The sequence below is a fragment of the Lentinus tigrinus genome, assembly GCF_003813185.1.
Source record: "Lentinus tigrinus ALCF2SS1-7 unplaced genomic scaffold L226scaffold_12, whole genome shotgun sequence".
Lineage (NCBI taxonomy): Eukaryota > Fungi > Basidiomycota > Agaricomycetes > Polyporales > Polyporaceae > Lentinus > Lentinus tigrinus.
The window spans coordinates 274,437-298,981 of NW_027137921.1; the positions used below are offsets into that span (position 1 = coordinate 274,437).

Consider the following 24,545-nt stretch of genomic DNA (forward strand, 5'->3'; position numbering starts at 1 on the left):
CAGGCCTTGTGAGTACCCGCGTGCCTTTACACCGGTGTCTTTCAGTAACTCGGCACTCACAGGACGACCAGGATGAGAATCACGAGGACGAAGAAGACGAAGACGTCGATATGGAGGAAGACGAAGAGGATGACGACGACGGAGAGCTCGAGGAGGTTGACGACGAGATCGAAGATGAAGACTTGAGTCAGCAATCAGGGTCTGATGGGTCTGAGGGTCTGAAGGAAGAAGGGGAGAATGAAGAGTGGCATGGTTTCGGGGACGATTCTGAGAGCGAGGAGGTCCCTACTCTCATTGAAGTCGATAGCAACGAGACAACTGAGAAGGATGCGACTGCGCCACCACCAGCCACGACAGGTACATTTCTTGGATTTGCGAGTCTGTCACTAGCACTCACGCTTTCTTCAGCGTCGAAATACATCCCTCCTCACCTCCGCAAACGTGCAGAGGCCGAGAGCGCGCAACTTTCTGAGGCGCAGCTGAAGCTCACGCGACAACTGAAGGGTCTTCTCAATCGGTACGTACACTTGCAGGAGAACGTGGGACTAGGTGCCTGACTTTGGTCCCAGTATGAGCGAGCAGAATATTGCTTCCATCGTAGACGGTGTCGAGGAGATCTATCGCAACAACCGAAGGCATGGTATGTCTGTCCGCACAGCTAGTAATCGACCCTCATGCTCAATCCGCATTCGCAGACGTCACGGAGACACTGACGAAGCTGATCGTCGACGGTATATCCTCGCATTCGATGCTCCTGGACCAGTACGTTGTATTGCACGCAGCATTCGTGTCTGCGTTGCACAAACTCGTCGGAATTGAGTTTGGTAAGCGATTGCAGTCGCATTCTTGACCATCCTCAGCGTTGACATCTTTCGTAGCTGCATTCTTCGTTCAGCATGTCGTTACGTCTTACGACACCCACTACGCTGCACTCGGTGACAAGCTGGACGCGCCACCGCAAGCAACTGAGGGCACGTCCACGTCGGACGAGCCCATTGGCAAGGAGTGCTCCAACCTTGTCGTACTGTTGTCAGAGCTCTATAACTTCCAAGTGATCTCCTGTGTGCTCATGTACGACATCATCCGCGCACTGCTCGACGGAGACCTCACGGAGTTCAAGGTCGAGCTTCTGCTGAAGGTCGCAAGGAGTGCGTTCTTCGTATATGCGTTTTATACTCAGGCAGCCATCTGACGGTATTCTCTTGTCAGACTCGGGACAGCAGCTCAGACAGGACGACCCCACTGCCCTGAAGAGCATCATTCAAATTGTCCACACCAAGCTTCCGCAGGACGCCAGCGCTCTCAGCTCTCGCACCCGTTTCATGATCGAGACGCTCAGCAACCTCAAGAACAACAAGATTAAGAAGGCAGCTGGGCAGACTGCTGGTGGAGAGGCCGTGGAACGGATGAAGAAGTTCTTGTCAGGGCTCAGCAAGAAGCACCACGGTACGCCATGCTTCAGTCATAGACCCTCTTATAAACTAACAGTTCCGTCCGCACAGTCATGTCTCATGAGCCACTTCGCGTGTCGCTCGAAGACCTGCGTTCCGCAGAGACGAAGGGCAAATGGTGGCTCGTCGGCGCAGCCTGGAGTGGTGACCCGCTGGTCGAACGTCAGCAGGTTGCTACGGACCAAGAAGCGGCCACTCCGGCAGCAGATGTCCCCAATGAGAACGCACTGCTGAAGTTAGCGAAGAAGCAGGGCATGAACACGGACATCCGCAGAGGCATATTCGTCGTCCTCATGAGTAGTGATGTGCGTATTATTGATTTCCCCTGCGGTAAAGAGCTAATCTCGGAATCTTAGGACTACGTCGACGCTTGCGAACGACTCGCGCAGCTCAAGCTGACAGAGGTGCAGCAGCGCGAGATCATCCGCGTTATCCTGCACTGTTGCGGTAATGTACGTCTTCCTCTTCGAATGATGCATCCGTCCGATGCTCACTGTTGCGTCCGATCCGCAGGAGAAGCAGTACAACCCATATTATGCCCTTGTCGGTCAGCAGCTCTGCCGACTCTCGCACTCGCACAAGATCACGCTGCAGTTCTGCCTGTGGGACTTCCTGCGCGACATGGGCGAGACGACCGTCGGCGGTGCGGAGATCCTCAAGAACCTCAGCGAGGACGAGCGTGCGGGCTTCAACGTCAAGTCCATCTCCAGCACACGCATGCGCAACGTCGCGCGCGCGTTCGGGTGGTGGATCGCCAAGGACTGCTGCACGCTCGCGATCCTCAAGCCGGTCGACTTCACGGTGCTCAAGCCGCAGCCACAGGCGTTCATGAAGGAGCTGTTCACGCACGTGCTGGCGAATACGCAGCTTTCGACGCCGCTGCTGAGCTCGGAGAACTTGCCGAGTACGCGGAACAAGGGTCCTTTGGAGGAGGTCTTCGTCAAGGGTGCGAAGATCCAGACGCTCGCGCTGGGGCTGGTGTACTTCATTCGCGAAGCCTTCAGGGGCGAGAGTGGATTCCTCAAGTGGGCTAGCCAGGTCGCACTAGAGGTCCTGAGGAAGGGGGTGGACAATGTCCCTGTGATATGATACAAATATGACACACTGCATTTCCCTCCATCACAAATGGTATCATGGCTTGCGGAATGCGACGGTTGAGTAAACATTGCCGCTCTTTCCTCCGAAGGAGAAGGTCGGCCATGGAACTCTTGAGCTAGGAACCGGGTCATCCTCTGCTACGCGCATTTAACACCATGAACTTACTGGTATTCCAATCCTGTTTCCTGTTTGGCAAACTTGCTCTTCAGCTCGTCCTCAGTGAAGTTGCACGCTATAAGTGCATAACGCCTCAAGCTCAACAGACATGACTTCAAACATTCGCTCGAATGACTCACAAGTAATGAGGAAGTATCCTCCTGGCTTCACCACACGTCCGATCCTAGCCGGATAACCGTCCGCAGGGGCGCGGCCGCTGTCGTCTTTTTCCGCAAGTGCGATCGCATCGAATGTCCCCTTGTCGAGGACGAGGTCCCACACCGCTACTGAGCCATCTGCAGCCACACCCTCCAGCGGCGCGACATCGTCCGAAAGAAAGTCGCACACAGCAAACGCGATCCTATCGGTGTTCTTCAGAGCTGGCGCGGACTCCTCATCGTCGTCCTCGGCAGGTTGCGCAGTCGTCTTCGTCTTCGCAATAGCCTCAGCAAGTCTAATGGCGTCCGCGCTGTAGTCGATGCCGCACATTTTCTCAGGTGCATATCCGGCCTCGCAAAGGGCGAAGAGAAGGTTTCCGTTGCCGGCGCCGACTTCAAGGATGAGGGGTTGTGGGTCAGTTGGGATGTTCTCGAGGGCCCAATCTACCATCTTCTCCACGCTATCCTCTCCAAACCTGAAGAGCATGAGCGCCACTGTATATACCCAAACGATAGTTGCACATGGGATGATACGGACCAGACTTCGCCCTCGTCCCCAATCTCCTCGAAGTTCGCCAGCTCGGATGAGTACACATCGTCCCAGCTACTAGGGATTGAACACATGGATAAATGACTAGACTTCACAACTCACTGTTTCTTCGTTCCGAGCTTGGACGGCTGGAGATCGGTGGAGGACATCGGGGCAGGTGGCAAGAAAAATTGCTTAGTCAGCAACAGGCAGGGATAGCTTTGGATCGTGCGGCGGGCGAACTTGGGGAGCAGCCCCGCAGATGGACAAGTGAAGGGCACGGAATGGGGTTGGTATTATGCGACAGAGCAGTGTACATCATTAGACGTTGGATACGAATACAGGGTAAATCTAGAAAGGAGGCAGCAACTGGGCACAACGAATGAGACACGCATGAGGAAAGAGGCAGGAGTTCACGCACCATGCAACGACAACTGACAATCACCTCGACCTCCCCTCCTTCTCTAGCAAATCCTTGGCCTCATTGATCTTACTTGCGAGGTATGGTGAACCTCCACGGTCCGGGTGATTCGCAAGCATGATCTGTCGGTGCGCGTCCTTCAGCTTGGTCTTGAGCTGGACACCGTCTCTGTCATATGCCGTCACAATTAGCATTACTATGGGCATAGAAGATTGGGGAATACTCGCTTGAGACCAAGAATTTGGAGTGCCTCCTTCCTGTCCATCTTTGCCTTGAAGCCGCCCTTGACCCACTGCTCAGCAGCGTTCTTGCCGCCGAGCAGACCACGGCGCATGAGGGAGCGACCAGCAATTGCAGCCGCAATGGCACCGACACCAATGAGGATAGGTGTAGACATGGATGAGGAGGACTTCGGAGAGTCGACGGAGGACATGCAACGGTGGTCCAAGTGAGAACGCTCGGCAGCATGGAGGCGCCCGATGACTGCAAAGCTCACACCGGGCGCCTCCACACCTCCACGATCCGACTTCCTCCCACTTACCACAAATAATACCGTATGTCTCCGCCATCCTGGGATGCGTACCACGCGGGGCCAGGAGACTTTGCCGCTTGTCATAACCATGTTGCAAAGCTCAGCTGCAGCATTGTCTTCAAGCATTGTCGCGCCGAAGGCCCTCCGAGAATGTGACAGTACTGCGGCGCAAAGAAGCATATACATATTGAAGCACGGTCACCGCATACTGTTCTAGATTGCATTGTGAGTAACATCTTTCATTGCACGACAGCTCAGGAAGTAATGCACCTTGGACTTACCGATGCTGAACGCAGTTATTCCGCGGGTCCATCGACATGCTTCTCGCTTCAATTGAAGACGTAGTAAGCATGCTATTTCTGTCGTTCAATAAGACAGCGCAAGAACATATTGTTCGCTTTCTATATGCGATCTTCCAACCTACGATGGCCTCAAACGGCCTTTCCATCTACCAAGTCCCTTACTCGTTGCTGCGTGTCGGCGGACTTACGCTTCGCCCACGGTCCCGGCGGTGTGTTCTTCTGGCTCCTACACAGTAGTGTTGCCTGCATCGAAACATTCGTACGCCGCTCGTCATATCACAGGCCGCGCATATCTCGTAGCGGCTCGGCGGCGTCATCATTCATGTTAGCTTAGCCGCGCCCGCTCTTGTTCAGTACTTAGATATAATCGATGGGTACGTGCATCAGACGGAAAGATATCGGCGGATGCTGCGGTAGGTCACTATGGGTCCATGCTGCAGGTGCCTATCATCATTGTTCGTATAACTAGGGGCGCCGGTGACTGCAGGGATCCAGCATGCCCGCTTTGTGGCCCGAAATGTCTTTGCTTCTCGGTGCTTCCTGTCCACACGCCTTGTCCTCAAGGTTGCCCTGCGAACCACCTGGATCCCGTCCGCTATATAGCTCGCCACACACGAGACGACTCCTTCAACTACCCCCACGTTCGATGTCATGGCCCCGAAAGAGAACGAGCGGGTTATCCTCCAGAATGTCCTCGGCGACAACCACCCTCCCATTCACGTCCAGGACCAATTGGCCGAGTCGGCGCTCACCGAAGATCTCTTCAACAACTTTTTCGAAGGCTGCCCGCCGGCTCGCTTCGTCGGGCTTGCGCCAGTGTACACTGAGCGCGGCAACCTCAGCCGTCTCGCCCTTGCGGTGAGCACCAAAGTTGTTATCGTCCAGTTTTCGGCGAAGGGGAAGGGCCAAAGCGCGTACGCCGGACGCGAGCTCCTCCAGTCGCACGTTCTCTGCAACCCGGACGTGACTACCCTTGGCTTCGACCTCGGCGAGCTCGCGATCGCCCTCTACACGGATCAGAGCATCCGTTTGTCGAACGGCGTCGACGTGCAAAGCGCCTGCGGGACGGAGCGCAGCCACAGCGCCGTGGTCAAACTTGCGGTTGGAGATCGCGCCACAGTCTACGAGGAGAACATCGTCAGGCATTTCCAGACTTTGCTCGACACTGGAAAGCGTACGTCTTCATTCGCCCTTCAGGCCTGGTTGGCGCAATGCTTGTCAAGCTACGATGGGATGGAGGAGAGATTCCGTGGGGCTTTGAAGATCGACACCAAGACTATGGGAGAGCTGGTATGTCCGTCGCGCAATTGGTTGTGGCGCTCATGTAATCTTACCTCTCCTCAGCAACTCTCAACCCTTGCGCAGCTCGAACGCGGCCAGCAGCGGCTCGCGCTCGTCGAGGCGACCTCCAAAGAGCACGAGTACCATGCCGTCGGTGCGCGGAAGCAGACCGCGCAGGTGCGCGCGGATCGGTTCCAAGGCCGCTTCCGTTTGGGCACGGTGAGTCGTCATTGGAATGCTCTCTCGCTCTAAATCGATAGCTAACACATCGGAGCACAGACGCAACGTCTCACAGTCCGCGACAATGCAAGCGGCCAAACCTTCGCCATCGACGGCCAAGTAGCCATCATCAATGGGCGACACACGTCGATCAAGACAAACACGCATCTTGAAGAGCGAACGGTCGTCGATATTGTCACGGAAGGACGTGACCGTCCTACGCTCGCTGATCGCGCGCGATCTAACACTGTGCTGCACGCCCTGCAGCGTCGCCATGACATCTTCGACAATGCCTTCCTCCGCTACATCTTCAACCCTGATTCGCCTGACTTCGAGTGGCCCGAGAGCTTCCCCGTCGTCGATACCATACCCGACATCGTCACCACTCGTCCTCTCAACGACTCGCAGCAGCGCGCTGTCGAGCATATGCTCATGCACACTGATGACACACGCCTTACCATCATCCGAGGACCTCCTGGCACAGGTATGATTCCGAACCTCTCCGCACTGTCAGCTATGGCATTAAGACATCTCTGCAGGCAAGACAACCGTCATCGCCGCCTTTGTCTGCTCTGCCGTCGCCGCTGGAGCCAATGGCATCTGGCTGATGGCGCAGTCAAATATCGCTGTCAAGAACATAGCAGAGAAGCTCGCTGCCGTAGGCTTTTACAACTGGAGGCTCCTTGTCTCCAGCGACTTCCACTATGACTGGTATGACTTCTCACCTCCGACTATGTATGTCTCTTGCTTATCCCTTGGCTAGGCATGAACACCTATACCAGGACCTCACGAAGAATATCATCACGTCCCTGGAGTTCCGACCAAAGCTCCTCCGCAACAGGCTGGAGGGTGTCCCTGTCATTCTGTGCACCATCTCCATGCTATCCAATCCCAAGATCTCCTTGTTCACTAGAGCCAACCCCATCAAGACTATGGTTGTGGATGAGGCCAGTCAGATACCTCTAGGCGACTATGTAGCGCCTTTGAAGAACTTCCCAAGTATTCACAAGATTTGTATGATCGGAGACGACAAGCAATGTGAGTTCTCCTCTTCAACTCTTTGCTGACTAGGCACTGACTACTTACCTCTACTAGTGCCTCCCTATGGTGCCGATACCGACGATGAAACCAACATCAAGAGCATCTTTGAGGTTGAACACCTCCACTCCACTATCCTTCTGCTAAATGTTCAGTGTGAGTTTATTCCTCTTGACTATGTCACCCTAAGCTTAGGCTCCTGTAGACCGCATGCCACCTCTTATTGGAGAGGTTGTCTCCGATGTTGTCTATGATGGACAACTTCAGAGCAACCCTAGCCATCCTGTTCCCTATGAACAACCATGCTGCTGGTTTGTTCATGTGGTTGAATCCGAGGAGAAACCATCAGGCACAAGTTGGCATGTAAGTACCTTTGGCCCATCCTCTGTTGGCATCTCTAGCAGGTATACTCACCTTCATGTCTATAGAACCCCATTGAACGAGCAACAGTTCTTAAAATCACTGAGAAGCTCCAAGCAGAGGGCAAGCAGTTCTGTATAATAACCCCCTACGATGCCCAGCGCAGTTACCTTGAGAAGGAGCTGAAAGAGGCTGGGCTTGAGTGGGAGGACAAGTGTTTCAATGTCGACTCCTTCCAAGGTAAGTATTCCATCATCTTGTGCTCGTGCTCAGCACTGACATGCTTACAGGCAATGAGAGGGATTATGTCATAGTCTCTCTGGTGCGTACCAGGGGACTTGGCTTCCTCGATGACTTGCGCCGCACAAATGTCATGCTCACTCGCTGCAAGCGAGGCATGTACATTGTCACAGATTGGGACTTCGTTTTTGGGAGGGCTGCCAACACTCTAGTTGGCCGTATGGCTACCGCATGGGGTGAAGAGGTCTGGGTGAACCCCGAGCACCTCACCATTGATGTCTGACTCAGATAATTGTTCCTCTATTCTCTTCGTGAATGACAGCAATGTATGACTAGTAGTTGAGTAATGACATGCCCCCAGTGCGACTGCAATTTTTCTCATGTAATGTGAGGAGTGCGATGAGAGCATAGCATTAGAGATGTGCTTCTAGTGTAGATGTACAGAGTGTCCTCATATCTAACAATGCGTCTGAGATGGCAGCCATAAACTTCTGGGTGTCCGTGACAGAACATGACCGCTTCGACTCCACTCCAAACCTCAAACGCTCGGCAGCAGGCATGTCTGTAGCAAAACAAGGCTCATCAGCACAACGTTTCTACTCATGATCCTCAGACTCACAGTTTATCCCATATCCATCATGGTACAGCGCACCGAAGCCTGTCCCTCGGAACTGGTAGCCCGCGCTGAGTCCGCTCGTACTCAGCTTCCATGACTGACTCCGTGTAAAGAGCTCGTCCTCGAAGAGCGCATGCGACTCGCCTGCGTCCGCGCGGATCATCAACCGCAGTCCAAGCAGGTGGCGGTCGATTCCGCGGCCGGTCGCCGCCTGGCGCGTCAGCGCGGTGTGCGTCTGCAGGGCACGTCGGAGGAGCTCAAGCCGTTTCACGTTCTGCATGATCGGGCACAGACCACGTCAATACTGCGACGAACGCGCGTAAGGGGACGAGAGAACATACTGAGCACTGCGGGTCGGCCATAGCGAGAACCCATGCACGACTGTCCGCGGAGAGCGTGCGGATCGTCTCGGTGCGACCGTGCTTGAAGAGACGGGTGAGGGCGGTCTCGTATGTTGCTGTGAACTCGCCGCGCGTGCGATACCAGGCGAGCTGTAGTGCCATCTGGATGTATGCGTCAGGCGAGAGACGAGCTAGGGACGGAGAACGCGAATTAGCTCGCGACCGGCCAGCAGACGCGGGAATGGCGAACACAACGGACCTTCATTCTTGATCCAGTTGATACCGTAGCCTGTGAACACGAGCTCGTCTACGTCAGACTCGTCGACGATCTCCTTCGCGCGTATCGCAGCGTGATCGCACTCCTGCGCGATCCGGTCGTCCGTGACCCAGTCAAGGCGTTCCCAACCGGTCGTGTCCGAGTCGACTTGCGCACCGAGCAGGCCGCTCTCAACAGACTCTGGGAAAGCGTCGTCGTCCACGCCTTGCACAATGGCATAGTCCGCTGCGACGCTCGGGACAAGCGCGTCCACGGGCGAGTGTTCCCCGAGGACGCCCGCGCGAGTATTCGCCTCTACGATGAGCGTGAACGGCTTGTCGTACCATCTGTTGTGACCCGGACGGGAGCCGTGACCTGAACGTATGTTGTGCAAATGCGCAGCGAGGTCCTTGTCGGGTGTTCGGTGAGATGGTGGAAGTGTGTAGGCGTAGTCGTCGAGGCTGAGCGCAAAGACGGTTGAGGTCAGGGTGTCGAAGATCGACCGGTTGGATTGAGAAAGTGAGAGAAGGTGGTGGAAGTTCTGAACACATTCATATGTGTGAGCGTAAGAAACAGCATCTCAGGCGCAAGATATTTACCTCCGCCCACCGGTCACGGTCGTCAGTCGTGAGGACACCGACCGGAACCGCACGTTCGCCCTTCGCTAGCCGCGTCTGCACATCATGCACGATCGCGCGTAATCTACGTTCCAGAGTGGCAGGATTGACGGGGCTCCCGTCATGACCGACGGCTTCCATGGCGTACATCCAATCTGCAGCCATAACAAGGACCTTGCGCGCGTGCGGGTCTGCTGCGGACGGGAGCGGAGACAGATGGTCGCATCCGTGCTGAGGTATACGACAGGTATTGTAGAACTGGAGGGCGGCATGGCGGAACCAGAGACCTACTACACGCGTCAGCCTTCGTGCTACATCGTGTTCCGAGGAGACGAACCTGTTCGTGTTGTGTCGGGATGAATTTTGTTCCTACAAAGGTATTCAGTTGCGTTCTAACAAAGCTCATTGCAAGAGACCAGGAACAAAGTTAGCTCCACTAGGGCGTTGTCCGGCGATGGACGCCAGAGTCCACCACCTCCTGCCTTATCGCGGACAACATACCCACTCGCCATGGCCTATCACGCGAGAGTACTCAGTCCTCTCGTCCTCCGCGCATCTATCCCGAAACGTACTATCATCGTATTGGCCACCAATGCGACCTACGCGTACCGAAAAGCACGCTTGACCAACGGCGTACCGATATGCACGGCTGGCGAAGCTCATGTGGTGGTCTAGGTAGTAAGACGCAGTCTAGTGAGACTGTGCCAGGCTACACCTTAGGTCACAGAGGCGGTGGCCAAGGTGGGGAGGCAGGCGGAGGCGGCGGACGTGTCACAGTGCTATCATCGAAATGGACCTGTGACTCGCCCCCACAGGGTCCTTTGTCCGACTGACAGATATCCCAATCGCTCAGACGTTCTCCAAAAGAGACTGACCGTTCGAGCTGCGCCTTGAAGTCCAATACTCGATGCACAAGCCAGGCTGCTCGTCGGACCTGCCAGCGAGTATACCCTGTTCGTTCTACAGAGGGATTGCGGACGTCGCCCGGAACGTTCGGGTCGTCGACCAAGGCAAGCCACCAATTGGAGTTTACGATGAGGGGAGCTCTCCACTCGTGGTAAGCTTTCTTGAGCCATATGTTGTCGTCGAGCCAGTTGTGCGGGGAGCTCTTATCCAGCTCTTTGACGCCCCAAGCCTCTCCTAAGCTCATAAGGGACGTGATGACGAATCAGAGAGCGTACCTAGCAGCCTCCGCTGGCATAGCTGTCCCAGCCCGCCCTCGAAATCCTCCACAAGTTTCAGACGAGCATCGTACGCGTTTTTGAAGTCAGGCCCGCCTCGAGCTTCCTCCTCCAGCAGGAATGGTTCCAGAGACTTCAAATAGCCTCTCAAGGTTTTATGCAAGTCCGGTACTGGAAGACGAGGAAGGGTAGGAATTGCCGTAGTCATCGTAGAAGAGTTCGCTCGTCTCGAGGAGGAGACGAGCTGAGGCTGCATGAATAGTCGTCGAGAGAGGGTGCGGTGGGCAGTTGGGAGCATTATCTGCGTGTATGGAACGCCCGGGAAGGCATCGGTAACCCGGAGGAGAGGTCGCAGCCGACGTGGTCCGAGTCGAAGGACGGGAGCCTGAGTATATGTCGGTTGTACTTAGAACTCAAGAGACGGCACGTGCAGGTACGTCACGCGTCGCGAGCGCGTCGTCTGCGGGGAACGCGTCCGACGCCGGATTGCTCCTTTGCCACCGACTGTCTCCCCGCCCTCCCTGCGACGCCCTCTCTGCTGCAGATGCATTCGCTGTGGTGCATCTTCTGCCTCTAACGCTCATTGCTTACCTCTTTATCACTGTTTTCCACCGTGCCACGCCCATCCATCCGCCCAGATCCATCCTTTGTGACCCCCACACCGTCTTCCAGCATCCCCCGACAGGCACGCCAGCAGTTTTCACGCCAGAAACGCAGGAAGGAGGACCTGCCGGAACCCGTTGTAGCCGTGAGGTCCTTGTGCGCGATTCCCGAGAGCACCGTTACGAAGCCCAAATCCGCCTCCTCTCTTATAAGCACCTTCTCGCTTCTGCGTAACGGCTATTCAAGATCCAATCAACCATATACCCATCCTTCACGCGCAGTATACTATTGGTATCTCTGCATAGCAGCTTGTTGGCTGTCTGCAAGGCCTCGTAGTGAATCTATCCTTCTACGTCTTCTCCGGTGAGTTCTGATCCCCGGATAGATATTCTCGCCGCAGACGCACTAAACACGAACGCTGTCGCGCACTCCTTTCCAATTTCTTTCTCTAGACAATGCCCCTCCCCCCTCCTGCTGTTGTTCAGTGGCTCAAGAAAACGTACCCAAAGCCGACCGTGGACCCAGTAAGTGCACTACACTACGTCGTACCAGCGTCCTTTGACGCGCTCCCCATCTGCGTAGGAATGGCTAGAAGGTTGCTACACGTGGATACACGACGAGCTGAACCTCGACCCCGCACGGGACATGCCCACCATCATTGAGAACGTGAACACCCAGCTCCTTGAATCCGACTTCGCAGATAGTATGGTCGCAGGAACAGGCTTCCCGCAGGACGCGCTGGGTGCCGCGAAGGCGGTGATTGAAGGCCCCATTCTCGTTGAAATTATAGGCATCATGGACATAGGCCACAGTGCATATAGCCTGCAACAGGTTCACGAGTCGCGTGTGGAATACCGGAAGCAGGCGGATATTCTCGATGCGAACGGCGACGAGGAGCAGCGCAAGCCCATGCCTAAGTATCCGAGGTCGATGCTTCAATTTCAGCTGAGCGACGGCAGTTCGGTCTTGCCTGCCATCGAATTCAAGAGCCTATCACAATTCGAGCTGGGAGAGACCCCATTGGGATGCAAGGCGAGTTCATCCTGATCCACGTCGACGTCAAGAAAGGGACTTCGTGCTGACGCGATTTGTAGATGATCATCAAGAATGTCACCGTGCGACGTGGGGAGGCTCACCTTGAGCCAAGGTGCATCGAGCTGAAGGGCCACCGAACAGCTGATCGGGATGAGAAGCGCGAAGAGACCTTCCTGCGTGCCCTCAAGCTACGCCTGGGGTAAGTCTACTCGGATGCCAAAGATGTTTGCATCTGACAACACTTTTTACAGCGAAGAGGTACCAGAAGAGGACCAGCCTGCAGCGGAACCTGAACCTGCACCAGCGCCTCAGCCTCAGCCTTCTGCGCCCGCCGCACAGGCACCACCTCCGTGTGCAGCGGCACCCGTGCCTGCACCTGTTCGTGCACCGGCAATCCCTCCACCAAGACGCACTGTCGAGGATCGACGGTCATCTTCCCGATCTTCGCGTTCGCCCCTCCACGAGATCGCAGTACCTTTTGAGGCCAAAGCCGGTCCCTCAAACGCGCTTCCCATAAACGCAGTTGAGCACGCCGACGACGAAGGCGAGCCCCGACGGCGCCGTATCCCAAGTCGCGCCAACCGCTCCCCATCCAGAGAGCCACCGCCCCGTGCACGCGACCGCTCGCGCTACTTCCCCACTCCCGACGACGCGTCCCGTTCCAGCTCCGTGTCAAGCGCGAAGGTGACGCTGCGCGGCCCGGGGACTGAAGCGTCGATGAGGGAGTTAGCGCGGACGATGGGGTTGTCCCCGCCCCGCCCTGCGAACATCGAGCTCTCCGACAGCGAAGAAGAGGACTTGTATGCTATTGCACTAGCCCCCAGGAAGGCGGCTGCTTCGGGGACTGGGACTCGTAATGCAGCGAAACTGGATACGAGACAGAAGAGCAAGCAGAAGGCAACTCTACCGGCTGAGCCGGGCTCGGACGACTTCGGGTCCGACGACTTCGAACTGAACGATGAGATGTTGCGTGCCATCGACCACGCAGAGAAGCAGGCATACCAGAAGGGCAGCAACGGTTCGCAAAGCCAGTCGCAAAGCCAGGTGCAGGCCCAGACGCAGACGAAGGTCAAGGCAGAAGTGTTGAGTCAGGCGAGTGCAACGCTGGCCGTCACTGCGACTTCATCGACGGCTGTTGCTTCGCGCGCCACGTCCGGCATGGGCTCGGGTTCGGGGCCTGCATCGCGCGCGACGTCCGTCCCTGGCACCTCCTCGAGCGGGTCGAAGGGTGGCACGGGAGGTGCGGACTTGAGCGTCATTACGATCAGCGACGACGAGGAAGATATCGAGAAGGAAAACGTGCCGATCCCAACGCGTCATATACGCAGGCGTATCGAGCCGCACCCGAACAATGAAGTTATCGAGTTGTCGGATTGAGGCTTTGACTTGGAGTGGATGATCTCAGGCGATGGTCTGAATGTACCAGGCGAGCGGAGGACATTGAGGGCCAATAGGCTCAGTACTGTATATGTCTGTGTAATCATGGATCCCTCTGTATCTTGTGAGTATTGATTGTGTAATGTCAGTTGGGAAGTGATATCCAGCGAGACCTGATACATATATATATGCATGGAAGTGAAAGCCATGCCTCTAGTAGTATACACAGCGAGTGCGATGTGTCCGGCACCCTGACTCAACCAAGGATGGCGACCTTGGTCTTCTTCTTCTTCTTGGTGCCGGCTGCGAACGACCGCCAGTTGCCTACTCGCTGCTCTCGGTTCTCTGTGAAATGCATGTTAGAAGTTGGGGAAGGTCGCCAAGAGAGCTGATACTCACCTTCCCACTTCGCATCCTCCTCCGCCTTCCGCTTCTTCGCATTCACCTCTTCTTCTTTCTTCCGCGCCTCCAACCCCTCGTTCGCGAGGTTCATCTTGACGGCTCTACGACCAGGTGAGCACATACTCTCGAGAATAACACGCTCAAACAACTTACTTCCGTCGCCTGACCTCCTCGTCGATCAAGAACTCTTTCGACTTCGCAAGCAGTTGCTGCCGCCATGGCGGAGTCAGGTTCTTCAGCTTGGGGTCGTCATCGCGTGTCGTGGTGGGAAGGTTGAGGTTCTTCAGCAGTACGACGCGGGCCTGGTTGATCACCGCGTCCAGCTCCTCACGTTTCGTCTTGTCAGATAATTCAGACTCAGCCTGTACATTGGAACAAACGACGTTCGTCAGCATACAGCGTCTGGGGTGCAGAGGAACGGTCGCGTGCGCAGCCCATCCGCAGAGTTACGAGCGACGAGGGTGGCGCGAAGAACCGGGTACGGACCTTCTTGAGGAGATCGAATGCATCTGGGGCGCGGGGGTGGGGGGTCTTGTCAGGATGGATGACTGGATGTCAGACAACGTACGGTGGCAGGTCAATAGTCAATTCAGCACGCGGTCACACTAGCACTCCCGGCGGCGCGGGGACGCAGAGGCGGGTGGTGGGATGCTCACAGAGCGAGAGCTGCCTGTACTTCTTCTTGATTTCTTCGGGCTTCGCCTCTTCGCTGATGTCTAGAATCTCGTATGGGCTGTGTGCAATACGCGGAAGGAAGGGGCGTACAATGTGAGTGCAGCGTGAGTATAGACACTAGGTAGCAGGACGTACTTCAGCTTGAAGGCCTTCAGGATACGCTCGACCTCTATCTCCCTCTGGAATGCGGTTGCCTCCCTGTTCAACAGCCTCTCGATGTCGTCCGCTGAGGGTTCACTAGGCTTGGAGGAGCTAGCGGCAGGCTTCGGCGTGGATGAGGATGCGCCGGACATGGCTCGCGCAGTGACAAAGTGACGTCCGCGGGTGTCTGTATTCGATCTGAGAGGTTCCGGTAACCGGCAGGGGAATCCCAGACGAAACGTGCAAGCGGCGGAGGTGAAGGGGACTGGGCGCGCCGGTCGAGACGATGGAGGTAGTCGGGAAGGCGCGGTGAGCACGAAGCGCCGTCCTCTCGCCATGAACCATCTCTTCGGGGCTTTCCTGCGACCAGCCTGCAGGGGACCATGTCTCTCTGCGACACGGACAGGCATCTTCAGCCAGGCTCGTGTAAGTGAATGTTCCAGTTCGTGCCATGCAGCGAGTTCGCTGACGACATTGGCCGCAGAGGGGCTTGCATAATATCCCGCGATATACGCCACGAGCACCTACATCCTCCTTGGGCCGCCAAGGACCGTTCACAAGCGGGTCATCATGGAGAGCAAACTCGAGTAATGCGGGGCCCTCCTCTTCATCCTCATCATCTTCGTCGGGCACACCACCTCCCGGGTCCCGGCCACACTACAAGTCGCGGCAAGAATTGTATGCCGCTCGGAACCGTAGTCTGCTCATGTACACCACGGCTGTCGTACGTCGCATCTTCACTCGTAAACCTTCAATCTTCTGAACATCCATAATCACCCTCCCTTTCATCACTCAAGATTGTGGTAGGTATCGGCGTGACATACGCAGCCGTCCCGCTCTACCGAATGTTCTGTGCCGCAACTGGGTTCGCAGGAACACCCAAAGTCGGGATGGGCAAGTTCGAGGCGGACCGTCTGGTGCCCGTGGAGAACGCGAAACGCATCAAGGTCCACTTCAACGCAGACACTTCTGACGCGCTCCCGTGGACGTTCACCCCGCAACAGAAGTTCGTGAGTGTCCTGCCTGGAGAGACGAGTCTCGCGTTCTACAAGGCGAAGAACAACTCGGACAAGGACATCATCGGCATTGCGACGTACAACGTCACTCCGGACAGGGTGAGTCTGCGCGCTTCGTATGTTGCTGTGCGTGTTCATGGAATTTGTGCATAGATTGCACCGTACTTCGCGAAGGTCGAATGTTTCTGTTTTGAGGAGCAGAAGCTGCTCGCCGGAGAGGAGGTCGACATGCCTCTGCTGTTCTTCATTGACCGCGACGTCCTTGATGATCCTCAGTGCAGGAACCTCGACGACATCGTCCTCTCCTATACGTTCTTCCGGTACGTTCCTCTCACCCCTGAGCTGCTCTGCCGTATCACTGACTTTGTGTCGCGTCATAGGGCTCGGCGGAACCAACAAGGACACCTCGAGCCTGACGCTCCTGAAGATGTTGTGCAAGCCTCACAGGGTTTTGCAGGGTACGAGATGGCACCAAAAGCGGAGGATCGCAAGAAGGCCGCTTCATAGGTTCTAGTATACTACTGTAGGACGTCCTAATATCGCACCACTCTGCGTGCTATTGCACCTATACTCCCATCGCAACGGAAGGAACACGCTCGCAAAGAATACTGAAGCTCGAAGCATGCATTATATTAATGACGAAACGAATCTAATATGTATCCTCACCAATGGCCACTGCTACCTCTCCTCCAGACGTCTCTTTTTTGGAGTAGTGCCGGAATCTCTTAGCGACCCCTCTCGGCCAAGCTCGTCAATCGACGGGGAACCATTGTCGCTGTCCGCCTGTATGAACGAGGAAGGCACCTGAGTAAGCAGCGTCATCGTCAACACATGTCAAGGTACAACGATGATCTACACTCACATCCAGATTCCCTACGTCTTCTTGCGTCTCTTCGGAGACCCAAGTGTAATCGATCGAGTCTTCAAACATGGCATCCTCGTCTCTGTTTGGCGCCTCGTCCGCACTGACGGTCGGCACCGAGGATTGCACGCCCTCTAAATAGGAGAAAGATATCTTGCCTTCGTTCAATAGGTCGAGGAGGAGCTTGTTTTGCGCTACAGAGAGTGTCGATGGGTTTTGCCGCGGCACGTTCTCTGGCCAGCCCACGAGCCTCACGCCGTAGATATCGAGCTTCGAATGATTTGTCCACTTCATCTCCGCATTCCGGATACCAGAGGCAGTTCTTCCGGGGAGATACCATGAGTCTCAGAGCGTTGTCGGGGATGGGTTCCATAGGCTCACCTCAGCGCATCCCGCATAGCTCCGTATAGCTCACTCTTGACCTCTCGCGCCTGTGGTCTCTTCCGAGATAATACGGATGTTGAGAGCGGTAGGGTCGTCGGTAAGGGCGCCGATATCGTGGTCGGCGTGGCGAGTTGGGATTGCACACGAGTACACTGCGCCTTGAATGCCTGCGCGCCCGCAACGCCACAACCTCTATGACCACGCCAGAATTCGCGCCCCTTGATCGTACCACCCAGAAAACCCTCATCCGCGGGGTCGTTGGGGTTCACCACAAGGAAGAACGACTGCAAGCCAGCGAGGGTATCCAGAGACTCCAGTTCTTGCGAGATCGCTCGGAGCACGCGACCAACTGCATGGCCGTTAGCTACGGCGGTCGAAGGGGACGGCATACGCACTCAGTTCCTTGCGGTCCGCGGCCGCCGAGGAGGACTCAACAGCGTCGTCGAAGAGCGACCTGCTGTGCAGTTCGGCCATGCGCCGCTTGACCTGCAGCCACTCGCTCTAAGGCGACCTGGTCTACGCAGTCAGCCACGCGCACGCACCTCTTCGTACGCGCGCCCCTCGCGCTCGGCAAATGCACGCAGTTCTGCGAGGCTCTGCTCATAGAGCATATCGAGCCGCTCCATGAAGAAGCCATCGTCGGCGGTCGCCTTCTCCTTGCCCTTTAAGCCGAACGAGTCCATTGTGCGACCGTTGATAGAGATGAGTAGAGAAAATTCCAATAATGCGTATATGCGCGTGTCGTGAATGAACTCTGCGAAGACGTCACGGAGGATGGTGGTGGTAGGAGACGAAAGGAACAGGGCGTGTCCACGACGCGACGCGCCGTGCTACATCCGTTGATCGAGCTCTTCTTGATCTAGGCGCCCAATAATCTTTCTGCCATACATACTCCTACCTCTTCCCCAGATCTATACCTTCGCCACCAATTCACCATGGGCCGCACACGACCAAAAACACGTAAAATCAAGCCAGTTGTCACCGCAAATACTGCGGAGGAGTCCGCATCAGCACCCTCGGTCCCCGCGCTCCTCGAGAAGGCACAATCCCTGATCGTACAGTGCGACTACGAGCTCGCAGGCCGCTTCGCGCGGCGCGTTCTCGAGCGCGAGCCCGGAAATGTGGAGGCGAAGGAGATGCTTGGGGTAACGCAGCTTGAGACGGGTGAGCTTGATGCTGCGAGGAAGGTGCGTCCTCCGTACGTTCTGTACCCAGTGTATTCGAAGATGCTGATCATGGTCCCCCTTATGCAGACCTTCTTATCCCTGATTCCACCACATCCTGCTGCACCTGCTACTCCCCCACCATCCGCACATCTGTATCTTGCACAGTTGAGCGATGACGACCCCCAGGTCGCTTTGCGCCATTACCAGAGCGCGGTCGACATCCTCTCCGCCCAGTTGAAGGGCAAGGAACGCGCCGTAGATCCCGTAGGCTCAAATGACGACGAGGCCGAGACCAAACGCAGTATCGTCAGGGCTCTCATTGGTATGGTTGAGATCTGGATGGACCCCTCATACGACCTGTGGTATGTCCCTCCTCTCGTGCTTCCTCACGAGGATGAAGAATCAGAAACGCTCAATTACTTCGCCCAGCTTCGACCCCGCCGCGGAACAGACCTGTGAGGACCTGCTGAACCTTGCGCTACAGACTGATCCGGGAAATACGGAAGCCCTGCAAGCTCTTGCCTCGGTCCGCATGTCCCAGCAGAGACCTGACGACGCAAAAGTTTGTCTGGAGCAGGCATGGTCACAATGGAAAGATCTTGAACTGGGTACGTAGAAACCCTTCGACGCGTTATGTGTCTGCTTATGATACTGATGCTCCTGTAGACGATCCACGACTACCACCAATACCCTCCCGACTAGCAATCGTGAAGCTCTTTCTCGAGCTCTCCCTCTACACACCTGCCCTCCTTGTCCTGCAGGGAATCATGGCTACTGACGATCAGGAGGTTGAGGCGTGGTACCTCGAAGGCTGGTGCTTCTTCCTCATGGCCGAGCAGGCGCAGGAGAATGGTGGGAAGCTTGATGAGCTCACCTGGGAGGAGCTCGCCCGGGATGCACGCGATTGTTTGGAGACATGTCAGATGGTGAGCAGTATTTCCTATCGCCACACGTACATGATACTAACAGCACACGGTGTAGTTGCACACAAATCAGGAGCATCCCGACGCGCCTCTCCTGGAGCATGTTCGGGAACTGATTGCGAAGCTCGAGTTGCTAGGTATTCATCCTTCACCAGAAGGTGAGGGTGACGACGACGGAGATGGATGGGAGGACGTGGAGGACAGTGATGACGATGGTGATGTCGAGATGGCATAGATTGAGCGATTGCATATACACAAAAGTACCCTACTTGTGAGCCTGATCCTCATCTCTTCAATCCCCAGACTGATACCCTTACACAGAAGACATTTGGATATAGATATACGATCACACGAGATGAGACTGTTTGTTGTGGTGCCTTCGCCTATTGGGTGTTTGAGACGGGGTAGGTCAGCGCAAACCCTGGTCCTGATACTGGATGCGCATGCACTCTTTCACAGCTTATCGACGGACCAACCTTGACCAACGACCACCTCCCGAGCTCACGTCTTCTTCCGAATATAGGGTGCGAGCGCATGTCTGCAGACTCTTCCATCGCGCGCCGCAGACCACACCGCCCCTCCCTCCGGACAAAACACCACATGGGTCACCGCGGCCTCGTGCTCCGTGTAGGTCGCGAGACATGACCAGTCCTGCACCCTCCACACCCTCACAGTCCGATCCTCAGAGGCCGACGCAATATAACGCTCGTCTGGCGAGAAGCATGCGGCATGTACCTTGTCGCAGTGCCCTCGAAGGGTGACCGGTGCGCCCAGCGGCGGAGAGTTTCGCGCAAGCACCTTCAGGGTAGAATCCTCGGAGGTCGACAGGAAGAATGTGCCCTTCGGCGAGAATGCGAGACTCGTGACGGGGCCGTCGTGACTGTACAACGTCTTCTGTTGCGAATCTAGCGCATGACCGTCGCGGCGTGCCGTCGACGAATCGAGTTCCCAATAGTGTGAGTCATCCATGCCATTGCCCTGCAGGCCCCTCTTGACGCATAGAGATAGCATTCTGACAGCGCCTTTCGTAAACCCGACGGCCAAGCAGCTGCCGTAGGAGCGAGGGGTTGAGTCAGGCAATCTGGACGGTAGGGTGAAGGTATGCTGGTAGGGGGGAAACGAAACTGGGGAGAAGGCACCTGTAGTAATTGCTGAACGTGATTCATCAGAGACGACGATGTCTTCGCGAACATACTGCCCGCACTGGTTGCGCCATAGAAGACATTGAGCCGGGTGCATGAAGGCGACCGCGAGGAACGCCCCATCGTGCGATGCCATCACGAACTTCGTGCTGCCAGGTCTAAGAGGCTTAATAGGGAGATCCCGCACTTCGGCAGTAGCAGGTATTCCCTTCGTAAAGTCTTTAGCGCTGTGATAGATCTTCACGGATGGGGTGGGCGACAGAGTGATCAGAGTATGATCACGTCTCTGAACTCTTCCCAGCGGGGACTCGATCAGCATCTCGCAACCCTGCCCCAACTCGCGACCGTTGATGTCCCATAGGGCACCCACGTACCGGGAGGACGAGTACGGCGACGAAATGAAGCAGTCCCCGCATGGCAGTGCAAATGGGAGGGTTGACCTAGGAAGTTGGGTGTCCTTGACGATGCCTTCGCCGTCGATACTCCATGCTATGATGGTACCATCTGCGGAAGTCGACGCAATCCATCTATGATCTGTCGACGCTTGTAATGAGGTCACATGGTCACTATGTCCTTGCTTCGTTCTTTCTGGACGAGAGGCAAGAGGTTACAGTATGAGTTGCTGAGTCGTTGGCAAGCCCATGAGTGAACAAAAGTATGTACCTGCATTGCACTGGACTTGTAGGAGGCCTCTACTGCGCAGGTCAGGGAAGACGCGCTCAAACATCTGTTTCCAGGACCCCACTCGATTGACCGGAAGATGAGACATCACCAACGTTACGCCCTCCAACTGAACCTCGCTCAAGACCTCTTCGAGGTCACGGCATTTTTGTGGAATGACCTTTCCCTGCTCATTGTCGTATGCAGTTCGCACGAACGGCATAATGATCGTCAGCTTCCGAAGTCCAGCAGGCAGATTGTCCGTCAGGATGTTTGCGATTTCGCTCAAGCCTTCCATCTCGTTTTCCAGGTTGAGGAGGGAGAATTGCAGGGATTGCACCTGCGGAAGGGTGGAGAAGTCGATGCGGGGTGGTCCTGCAAGACCGGTCCCCGGTTACGTTAGAACAAGCTTCCCGAGTGTACCGAGAACCTCACCCTTGGTCCCGTCTATCTCGAGGGATATCGACTCGAGGACCCTACTCAAACCCAGCACGAACTTCATCGCTTCAAATTCCGTATCATGGAACTAGTACATGATGCATCGTCAACGCGATCATGATACACTCGTGTAACGTACTCACAGATACGTGCGAGAGGCATGATTTGTCGGCCAATCGTGACGATAGCTCCGAACCACCAGTCCGGCGGGCAAACGTTAAGCTGCGGCACTCGAGGCTCCGAAGGCGAGGGAGCGTCATCACAAGTCGCCCCAGCTCCTCGTAACTTAAGAGCTTGAGTGGTCCCAAGTGGAGTGTCTCCGCGTGAAGATACGTCTTGAAATGAAGAAGAGCTAGAGGATGAAACGTGGCATAGTGAGTCGGGAGCGGGTGATCGTTACAATGCAAGCCGAGTGCCAGCCTGTACCGACGCAGCTGAGGAAGCTGGCGGAGAAGTCCGACCAAGGCGACCTCTACGAGCGAGCGCGGGTTCGGCTCCTCATTTGACGGGGATATGGTCAGAACTTCCACCAACATGGCAAGGTTCCGGTTTCTCGCGAAGAACTCGCATAGAGAGTCGTAGTCGGCTCTCGTCCCGACCAGGATGGATGATACAAGATGATATCTGCTGCGGGGCCGCCATGCTCGACAGGTAAGGGCACAGTGCCGAAGGGAGTGGATATTGTTCGCAAGTTGATCGATAACGTGCTCCTCTACATCCATCGGTATGTTCATCGCTGCGACGGTCCGGCTACCTGTGCAAATCGCCTCTCCATGATGGGACGGTGTGAATGTAGACATGCGAGACTCAATGTAGTCTGGTGATTATATCGAGTTATATAGCATGGACGAGGGCGAGGATAATGTCCGCAGCACAACCTCGAGGCGGGGGAAGAAGGTGAATGCTCAAGCTTATCGCCAGATCGGTTTGGTTATCGTGTACGGGCGCGGTGGGAGGACGCTGGAGCGTACGACAGCTCGAACCTTGCCATGAATGAGCCTACACCGTTGCTTCTTGAGAAGAAGACCTTGGATTAAGTGTGAATGTTGATAAGTTGAACTCACACGATGTCCCGAATACTTCGCGCTGCAGTACTTCGAGTACCTGAGGACGTTGGACAGCTACGGCAGCGACGCGCTGCAGCACACGGTCACGTGCATGTGCGAAGCGAGGCCAACGCCACATTCGCGCGCATACAAAGGCCACACTTGCAATCGCCTGCTCCTGATACCACCACCGCAGCCGTCCCCTCACCCACCCACCCCTACCTCACTATATAACCGTCATACCCACCGTCATACTTCAGCAATGGCCGTCGCACTTCATGCAAAGATCCTTGCTGAAGGCTACACATCTGGCATGCTTCGCGCTGCCCGCTCCGCCACCTCTGGGGCGGCAGAGATCCTCCACCAGCAATTCATGACGAAGCTGGAGGCGCCACAGCCACAGAAGAAGAGAGCGGATTTCGCGCAGATTCTGGATTGGGAGCCGTACGGACAGGAGATCGCCGTTTCGCCACCCGGGAGTGGTCGCAACCACCGGAGGCTACAAGTGAGCGTCGATAACTACAGCACGCAAATGCGCGTATACTTATATCTTACAGTGCCTTAACCAAGTATACATTGAGAGCGTCCTATCCCAGAGCCATGCAAGGCTGCGACGTCGCGAGTTTGACATCGCGTGGACAACGGCGAGTCGGCGCACCGCATCCAACGGGGTCAACTCATGGCCTCTAGCTCCCACCCAACCAGCCAGCGCACTCAAGGAGGAGCCGCAGCTGCTCTCCAGCGCGGTTAAAGAACGCGAAAGCAACACAAATTCCCCAAGCCACCCCGTCTCGCAGTGGACAGTACCCTCTGAGTGCGCCGATGTGCCATCGATCAACGACATCGAAGCACTCGGAACGCGTCCCGAAGGCAGTCCCAACTCTTTCATCGACAGCGATGGGCTGGAGTGGCCTCTCCCGCCATTGGAATGCTTTGTCTCCCCAGTCCCAGACGTCCCCGCTCACCGCACCACGCCGGGGGGGCACGCTCAATGGGCGCCTGCATTCATTCCAGCCTCGACAGTGAGCGTCGAGCTCCCTTCGGTCTCCCGCACCTCCTTCGCCGAGAGCGATCGGTTCGATAGGCCTCTACCGCCTCAAGGGTGCATGGCGTCCCCGGTCTTCGACATGCCCTTGCCCCGAACAGGCGCGCAGGCGCGGGCTGATAGGACTTCCGACTGCACCCCTCCCTTGGTTGACGATGCCTGTCGCACCTCCTCGCCACCGGATACCGCATCCCCGATGCTGCCGGTGACACCCGTCAACGAGAATGACGAGTGCCACAAGCCGTGCGCTGTCCCCCCAGGCGTCGGGGTAATTGGCGAAGGACGCCCGTCCCGAGGGCCAATGGAGCATATAGCTTCTGTGCGTCGTGGGTCGACATCAACCGACGCCGATATGCTGCCTGCCCTCCGCCTTATCGATGGTCTGAAACTGTTTGAGGAGTGCGTCGCCAGCGAGATCGGCTTCCCGACGGAGGCGGCTGGCGGCTGCGGGTAGATGGGGGTCTGGGAACGCCTCCGGGAGCGGACGGAGTGCGAAGGAGCTCCGTGGATGCGACACAGATCGGGCTGCCAGAGTGCGTGATGCCCTGGATGTAATAACACTTGGAGCGAATTCGACGGCTCAGGGGGAGGATTAGGAGGGCAAAGATTGACGAAACACGCGCTACTTGCTTCTTGATTGGAAAGCTAAACTCACCTGTACTATGTATACAGTCTGTCAGACATGCCTGCGCTGCTTGGAAAATCGTGCTTGTGGTTTACAATATGTAAATTGCCTCATTCAACTGCGACTTGTTGACTCTAGCGACGCTCGTCACTCAAGGCGCTATCTCCAAATTGTCGTGACGGATCTATAAGCGTGGACGTGGTCAGCGC

The 24,545-nt window shown here is 56.1% G+C and overlaps 12 protein-coding genes across 12 annotated transcripts; 6 read left to right on the top strand and 6 right to left on the bottom strand.

Annotated features, from left to right (window-relative positions):
• Positions 1–110: 110 nt before the first annotated feature.
• On the top strand, positions 111–2,540 carry L226DRAFT_463065 (MIF4G-domain-containing protein; the record flags this gene model as incomplete). Its single annotated transcript, XM_067675762.1, has 9 exons — positions 111–357; positions 409–517; positions 570–640; positions 696–824; positions 879–1,148; positions 1,210–1,446; positions 1,503–1,756; positions 1,808–1,903; positions 1,965–2,540. 9 exons carry the CDS (start codon positions 111–113, stop codon positions 2,538–2,540), a joined length of 1,989 nt encoding a protein of 662 aa, XP_067535359.1.
• Positions 2,541–2,582: 42 nt separating this feature from the next.
• Positions 2,583–3,562, bottom strand: L226DRAFT_463079 (S-adenosyl-L-methionine-dependent methyltransferase; the record flags this gene model as incomplete). Its single annotated transcript, XM_067675765.1, has 5 exons — positions 2,583–2,664; positions 2,715–2,781; positions 2,846–3,339; positions 3,402–3,467; positions 3,516–3,562. The coding sequence occupies 5 exons, from the start codon at positions 3,560–3,562 to the stop codon at positions 2,583–2,585; spliced, it is 756 nt and encodes a 251-aa protein (XP_067535360.1).
• A 271-nt stretch (positions 3,563–3,833) lies between these two features.
• On the bottom strand, positions 3,834–4,147 carry L226DRAFT_463234 (uncharacterized protein; the record flags this gene model as incomplete). The annotated part of the gene is made up of 2 exons (XM_067675775.1): positions 3,834–3,968; positions 4,037–4,147. The coding sequence occupies 2 exons, from the start codon at positions 4,145–4,147 to the stop codon at positions 3,834–3,836; spliced, it is 246 nt and encodes an 81-aa protein (XP_067535361.1).
• Positions 4,148–5,158: 1,011 nt separating this feature from the next.
• Positions 5,159–8,068, top strand: L226DRAFT_560459 (P-loop containing nucleoside triphosphate hydrolase protein; the record flags this gene model as incomplete). The annotated part of the gene is made up of 10 exons (XM_067683366.1): positions 5,159–5,937; positions 5,992–6,147; positions 6,208–6,631; positions 6,687–6,858; positions 6,911–7,185; positions 7,243–7,341; positions 7,391–7,548; positions 7,614–7,785; positions 7,836–7,867; positions 7,937–8,068. The coding sequence occupies exons 1-10, from the start codon at positions 5,299–5,301 to the stop codon at positions 8,066–8,068; spliced, it is 2,259 nt and encodes a 752-aa protein (XP_067535362.1). The 5' UTR covers positions 5,159–5,298.
• A 12-nt stretch (positions 8,069–8,080) lies between these two features.
• Positions 8,081–11,167, bottom strand: L226DRAFT_535017 (acyltransferase ChoActase/COT/CPT). The gene is made up of 8 exons (XM_067680804.1): positions 10,797–11,167; positions 10,491–10,734; positions 9,953–9,984; positions 9,598–9,902; positions 9,002–9,539; positions 8,743–8,933; positions 8,405–8,675; positions 8,081–8,347 (listed from the first exon to the last, which is right to left on the bottom strand). Exons 1-8 carry the CDS (start codon positions 11,002–11,004, stop codon positions 8,199–8,201), a joined length of 1,938 nt encoding a protein of 645 aa, XP_067535363.1. The 5' UTR covers positions 11,005–11,167; the 3' UTR covers positions 8,081–8,198.
• A 687-nt stretch (positions 11,168–11,854) lies between these two features.
• L226DRAFT_463205 (DUF1767-domain-containing protein) lies at positions 11,855–12,446 on the top strand (the record flags this gene model as incomplete). Its single annotated transcript, XM_067675773.1, has 2 exons — positions 11,855–11,923; positions 11,982–12,446. The coding sequence occupies 2 exons, from the start codon at positions 11,855–11,857 to the stop codon at positions 12,444–12,446; spliced, it is 534 nt and encodes a 177-aa protein (XP_067535364.1).
• A 1,494-nt stretch (positions 12,447–13,940) lies between these two features.
• L226DRAFT_535020 (DnaJ-domain-containing protein) lies at positions 13,941–15,190 on the bottom strand. The gene is made up of 6 exons (XM_067680805.1): positions 15,024–15,190; positions 14,870–14,946; positions 14,700–14,761; positions 14,367–14,575; positions 14,211–14,314; positions 13,941–14,156 (listed from the first exon to the last, which is right to left on the bottom strand). Exons 1-6 carry the CDS (start codon positions 15,179–15,181, stop codon positions 14,068–14,070), a joined length of 699 nt encoding a protein of 232 aa, XP_067535365.1. The 5' UTR covers positions 15,182–15,190; the 3' UTR covers positions 13,941–14,067.
• Positions 15,191–15,814: 624 nt separating this feature from the next.
• L226DRAFT_463053 (cytochrome oxidase assembly factor) lies at positions 15,815–16,552 on the top strand (the record flags this gene model as incomplete). Its single annotated transcript, XM_067675760.1, has 3 exons — positions 15,815–16,144; positions 16,199–16,365; positions 16,426–16,552. Coding segments are annotated over 3 exons (624 nt in total), but the record flags the coding sequence as incomplete, so codon positions are not given.
• A 171-nt stretch (positions 16,553–16,723) lies between these two features.
• L226DRAFT_571079 (uncharacterized protein) lies at positions 16,724–17,917 on the bottom strand (the record flags this gene model as incomplete). Its single annotated transcript, XM_067684511.1, has 5 exons — positions 16,724–16,849; positions 16,908–17,229; positions 17,289–17,640; positions 17,687–17,792; positions 17,834–17,917. 5 exons carry the CDS (start codon positions 17,915–17,917, stop codon positions 16,724–16,726), a joined length of 990 nt encoding a protein of 329 aa, XP_067535367.1.
• Positions 17,918–18,182: 265 nt separating this feature from the next.
• L226DRAFT_560465 (TPR-like protein) lies at positions 18,183–20,093 on the top strand. Its single transcript, XM_067683367.1, has 5 exons — positions 18,183–18,478; positions 18,545–18,819; positions 18,887–19,065; positions 19,124–19,383; positions 19,439–20,093. Exons 1-5 carry the CDS (start codon positions 18,227–18,229, stop codon positions 19,613–19,615), a joined length of 1,143 nt encoding a protein of 380 aa, XP_067535368.1. The 5' UTR covers positions 18,183–18,226; the 3' UTR covers positions 19,616–20,093.
• Positions 19,683–21,986, bottom strand: L226DRAFT_65708 (WD40 repeat-like protein). Its single transcript, XM_067687125.1, has 4 exons — positions 21,760–21,986; positions 21,618–21,708; positions 21,186–21,557; positions 19,683–21,110 (listed from the first exon to the last, which is right to left on the bottom strand). Exons 2-4 carry the CDS (start codon positions 21,682–21,684, stop codon positions 19,882–19,884), a joined length of 1,668 nt encoding a protein of 555 aa, XP_067535369.1. The 5' UTR covers positions 21,685–21,708; positions 21,760–21,986; the 3' UTR covers positions 19,683–19,881.
• An 884-nt stretch (positions 21,987–22,870) lies between these two features.
• Positions 22,871–24,472, top strand: L226DRAFT_560466 (uncharacterized protein). Its single transcript, XM_067683368.1, has 2 exons — positions 22,871–23,171; positions 23,224–24,472. Exons 1-2 carry the CDS (start codon positions 22,929–22,931, stop codon positions 24,163–24,165), a joined length of 1,185 nt encoding a protein of 394 aa, XP_067535370.1. The 5' UTR covers positions 22,871–22,928; the 3' UTR covers positions 24,166–24,472.
• The last annotated feature ends 73 nt before the right edge of the window (positions 24,473–24,545 follow it).

What these genes read in the sequence shown, in the direction of transcription:
- L226DRAFT_535017 (XM_067680804.1), bottom strand. Translation starts at nt 11,004, where the DNA reads ATGACTACGGCAATTCCTACCCTTCCTCGTCTTCCAGTACCGGACTTG. An exon ending in TCCCGACACAACACGAACAG is followed by an intron (nt 9,903 to 9,952) that starts GTTCGTCTCCTC and finishes CGCGTGTAGTAG; the next exon opens with GTCTCTGGTTCCGCCATGCC. An exon ending in TGGCCGACCCGCAGTGCTCA is followed by an intron (nt 8,676 to 8,742) that starts GTATGTTCTCTC and finishes CCGATCATGCAG; the next exon opens with AACGTGAAACGGCTTGAGCT.
- L226DRAFT_535020 (XM_067680805.1), bottom strand. Translation starts at nt 15,181, where the DNA reads ATGTCCGGCGCATCCTCATCCACGCCGAAGCCTGCCGCTAGCTCCTCC. An exon ending in GTACAGGCAGCTCTCGCTCT is followed by an intron (nt 14,762 to 14,869) that starts GTGAGCATCCCA and finishes TCTGACATCCAG; the next exon opens with TCATCCATCCTGACAAGACC. An exon ending in CATTCGATCTCCTCAAGAAG is followed by an intron (nt 14,576 to 14,699) that starts GTCCGTACCCGG and finishes TCCAATGTACAG; the next exon opens with GCTGAGTCTGAATTATCTGA.
- L226DRAFT_560465 (XM_067683367.1), top strand. Translation starts at nt 18,227, where the DNA reads ATGGGCCGCACACGACCAAAAACACGTAAAATCAAGCCAGTTGTCACC. An exon ending in GACCCCTCATACGACCTGTG is followed by an intron (nt 18,820 to 18,886) that starts GTATGTCCCTCC and finishes TACTTCGCCCAG; the next exon opens with CTTCGACCCCGCCGCGGAAC. An exon ending in GTTTGGAGACATGTCAGATG is followed by an intron (nt 19,384 to 19,438) that starts GTGAGCAGTATT and finishes CACACGGTGTAG; the next exon opens with TTGCACACAAATCAGGAGCA.
- L226DRAFT_65708 (XM_067687125.1), bottom strand. Translation starts at nt 21,684, where the DNA reads ATGAAGTTCGTGCTGGGTTTGAGTAGGGTCCTCGAGTCGATATCCCTC. An exon ending in CGAGATAGACGGGACCAAGG is followed by an intron (nt 21,558 to 21,617) that starts GTGAGGTTCTCG and finishes CCGGTCTTGCAG; the next exon opens with GACCACCCCGCATCGACTTC. An exon ending in ACAAGTCCAGTGCAATGCAG is followed by an intron (nt 21,111 to 21,185) that starts GTACATACTTTT and finishes CCTCTCGTCCAG; the next exon opens with AAAGAACGAAGCAAGGACAT.
- L226DRAFT_560466 (XM_067683368.1), top strand. Translation starts at nt 22,929, where the DNA reads ATGGCCGTCGCACTTCATGCAAAGATCCTTGCTGAAGGCTACACATCT. An exon ending in GCAACCACCGGAGGCTACAA is followed by an intron (nt 23,172 to 23,223) that starts GTGAGCGTCGAT and finishes TATATCTTACAG; the next exon opens with TGCCTTAACCAAGTATACAT.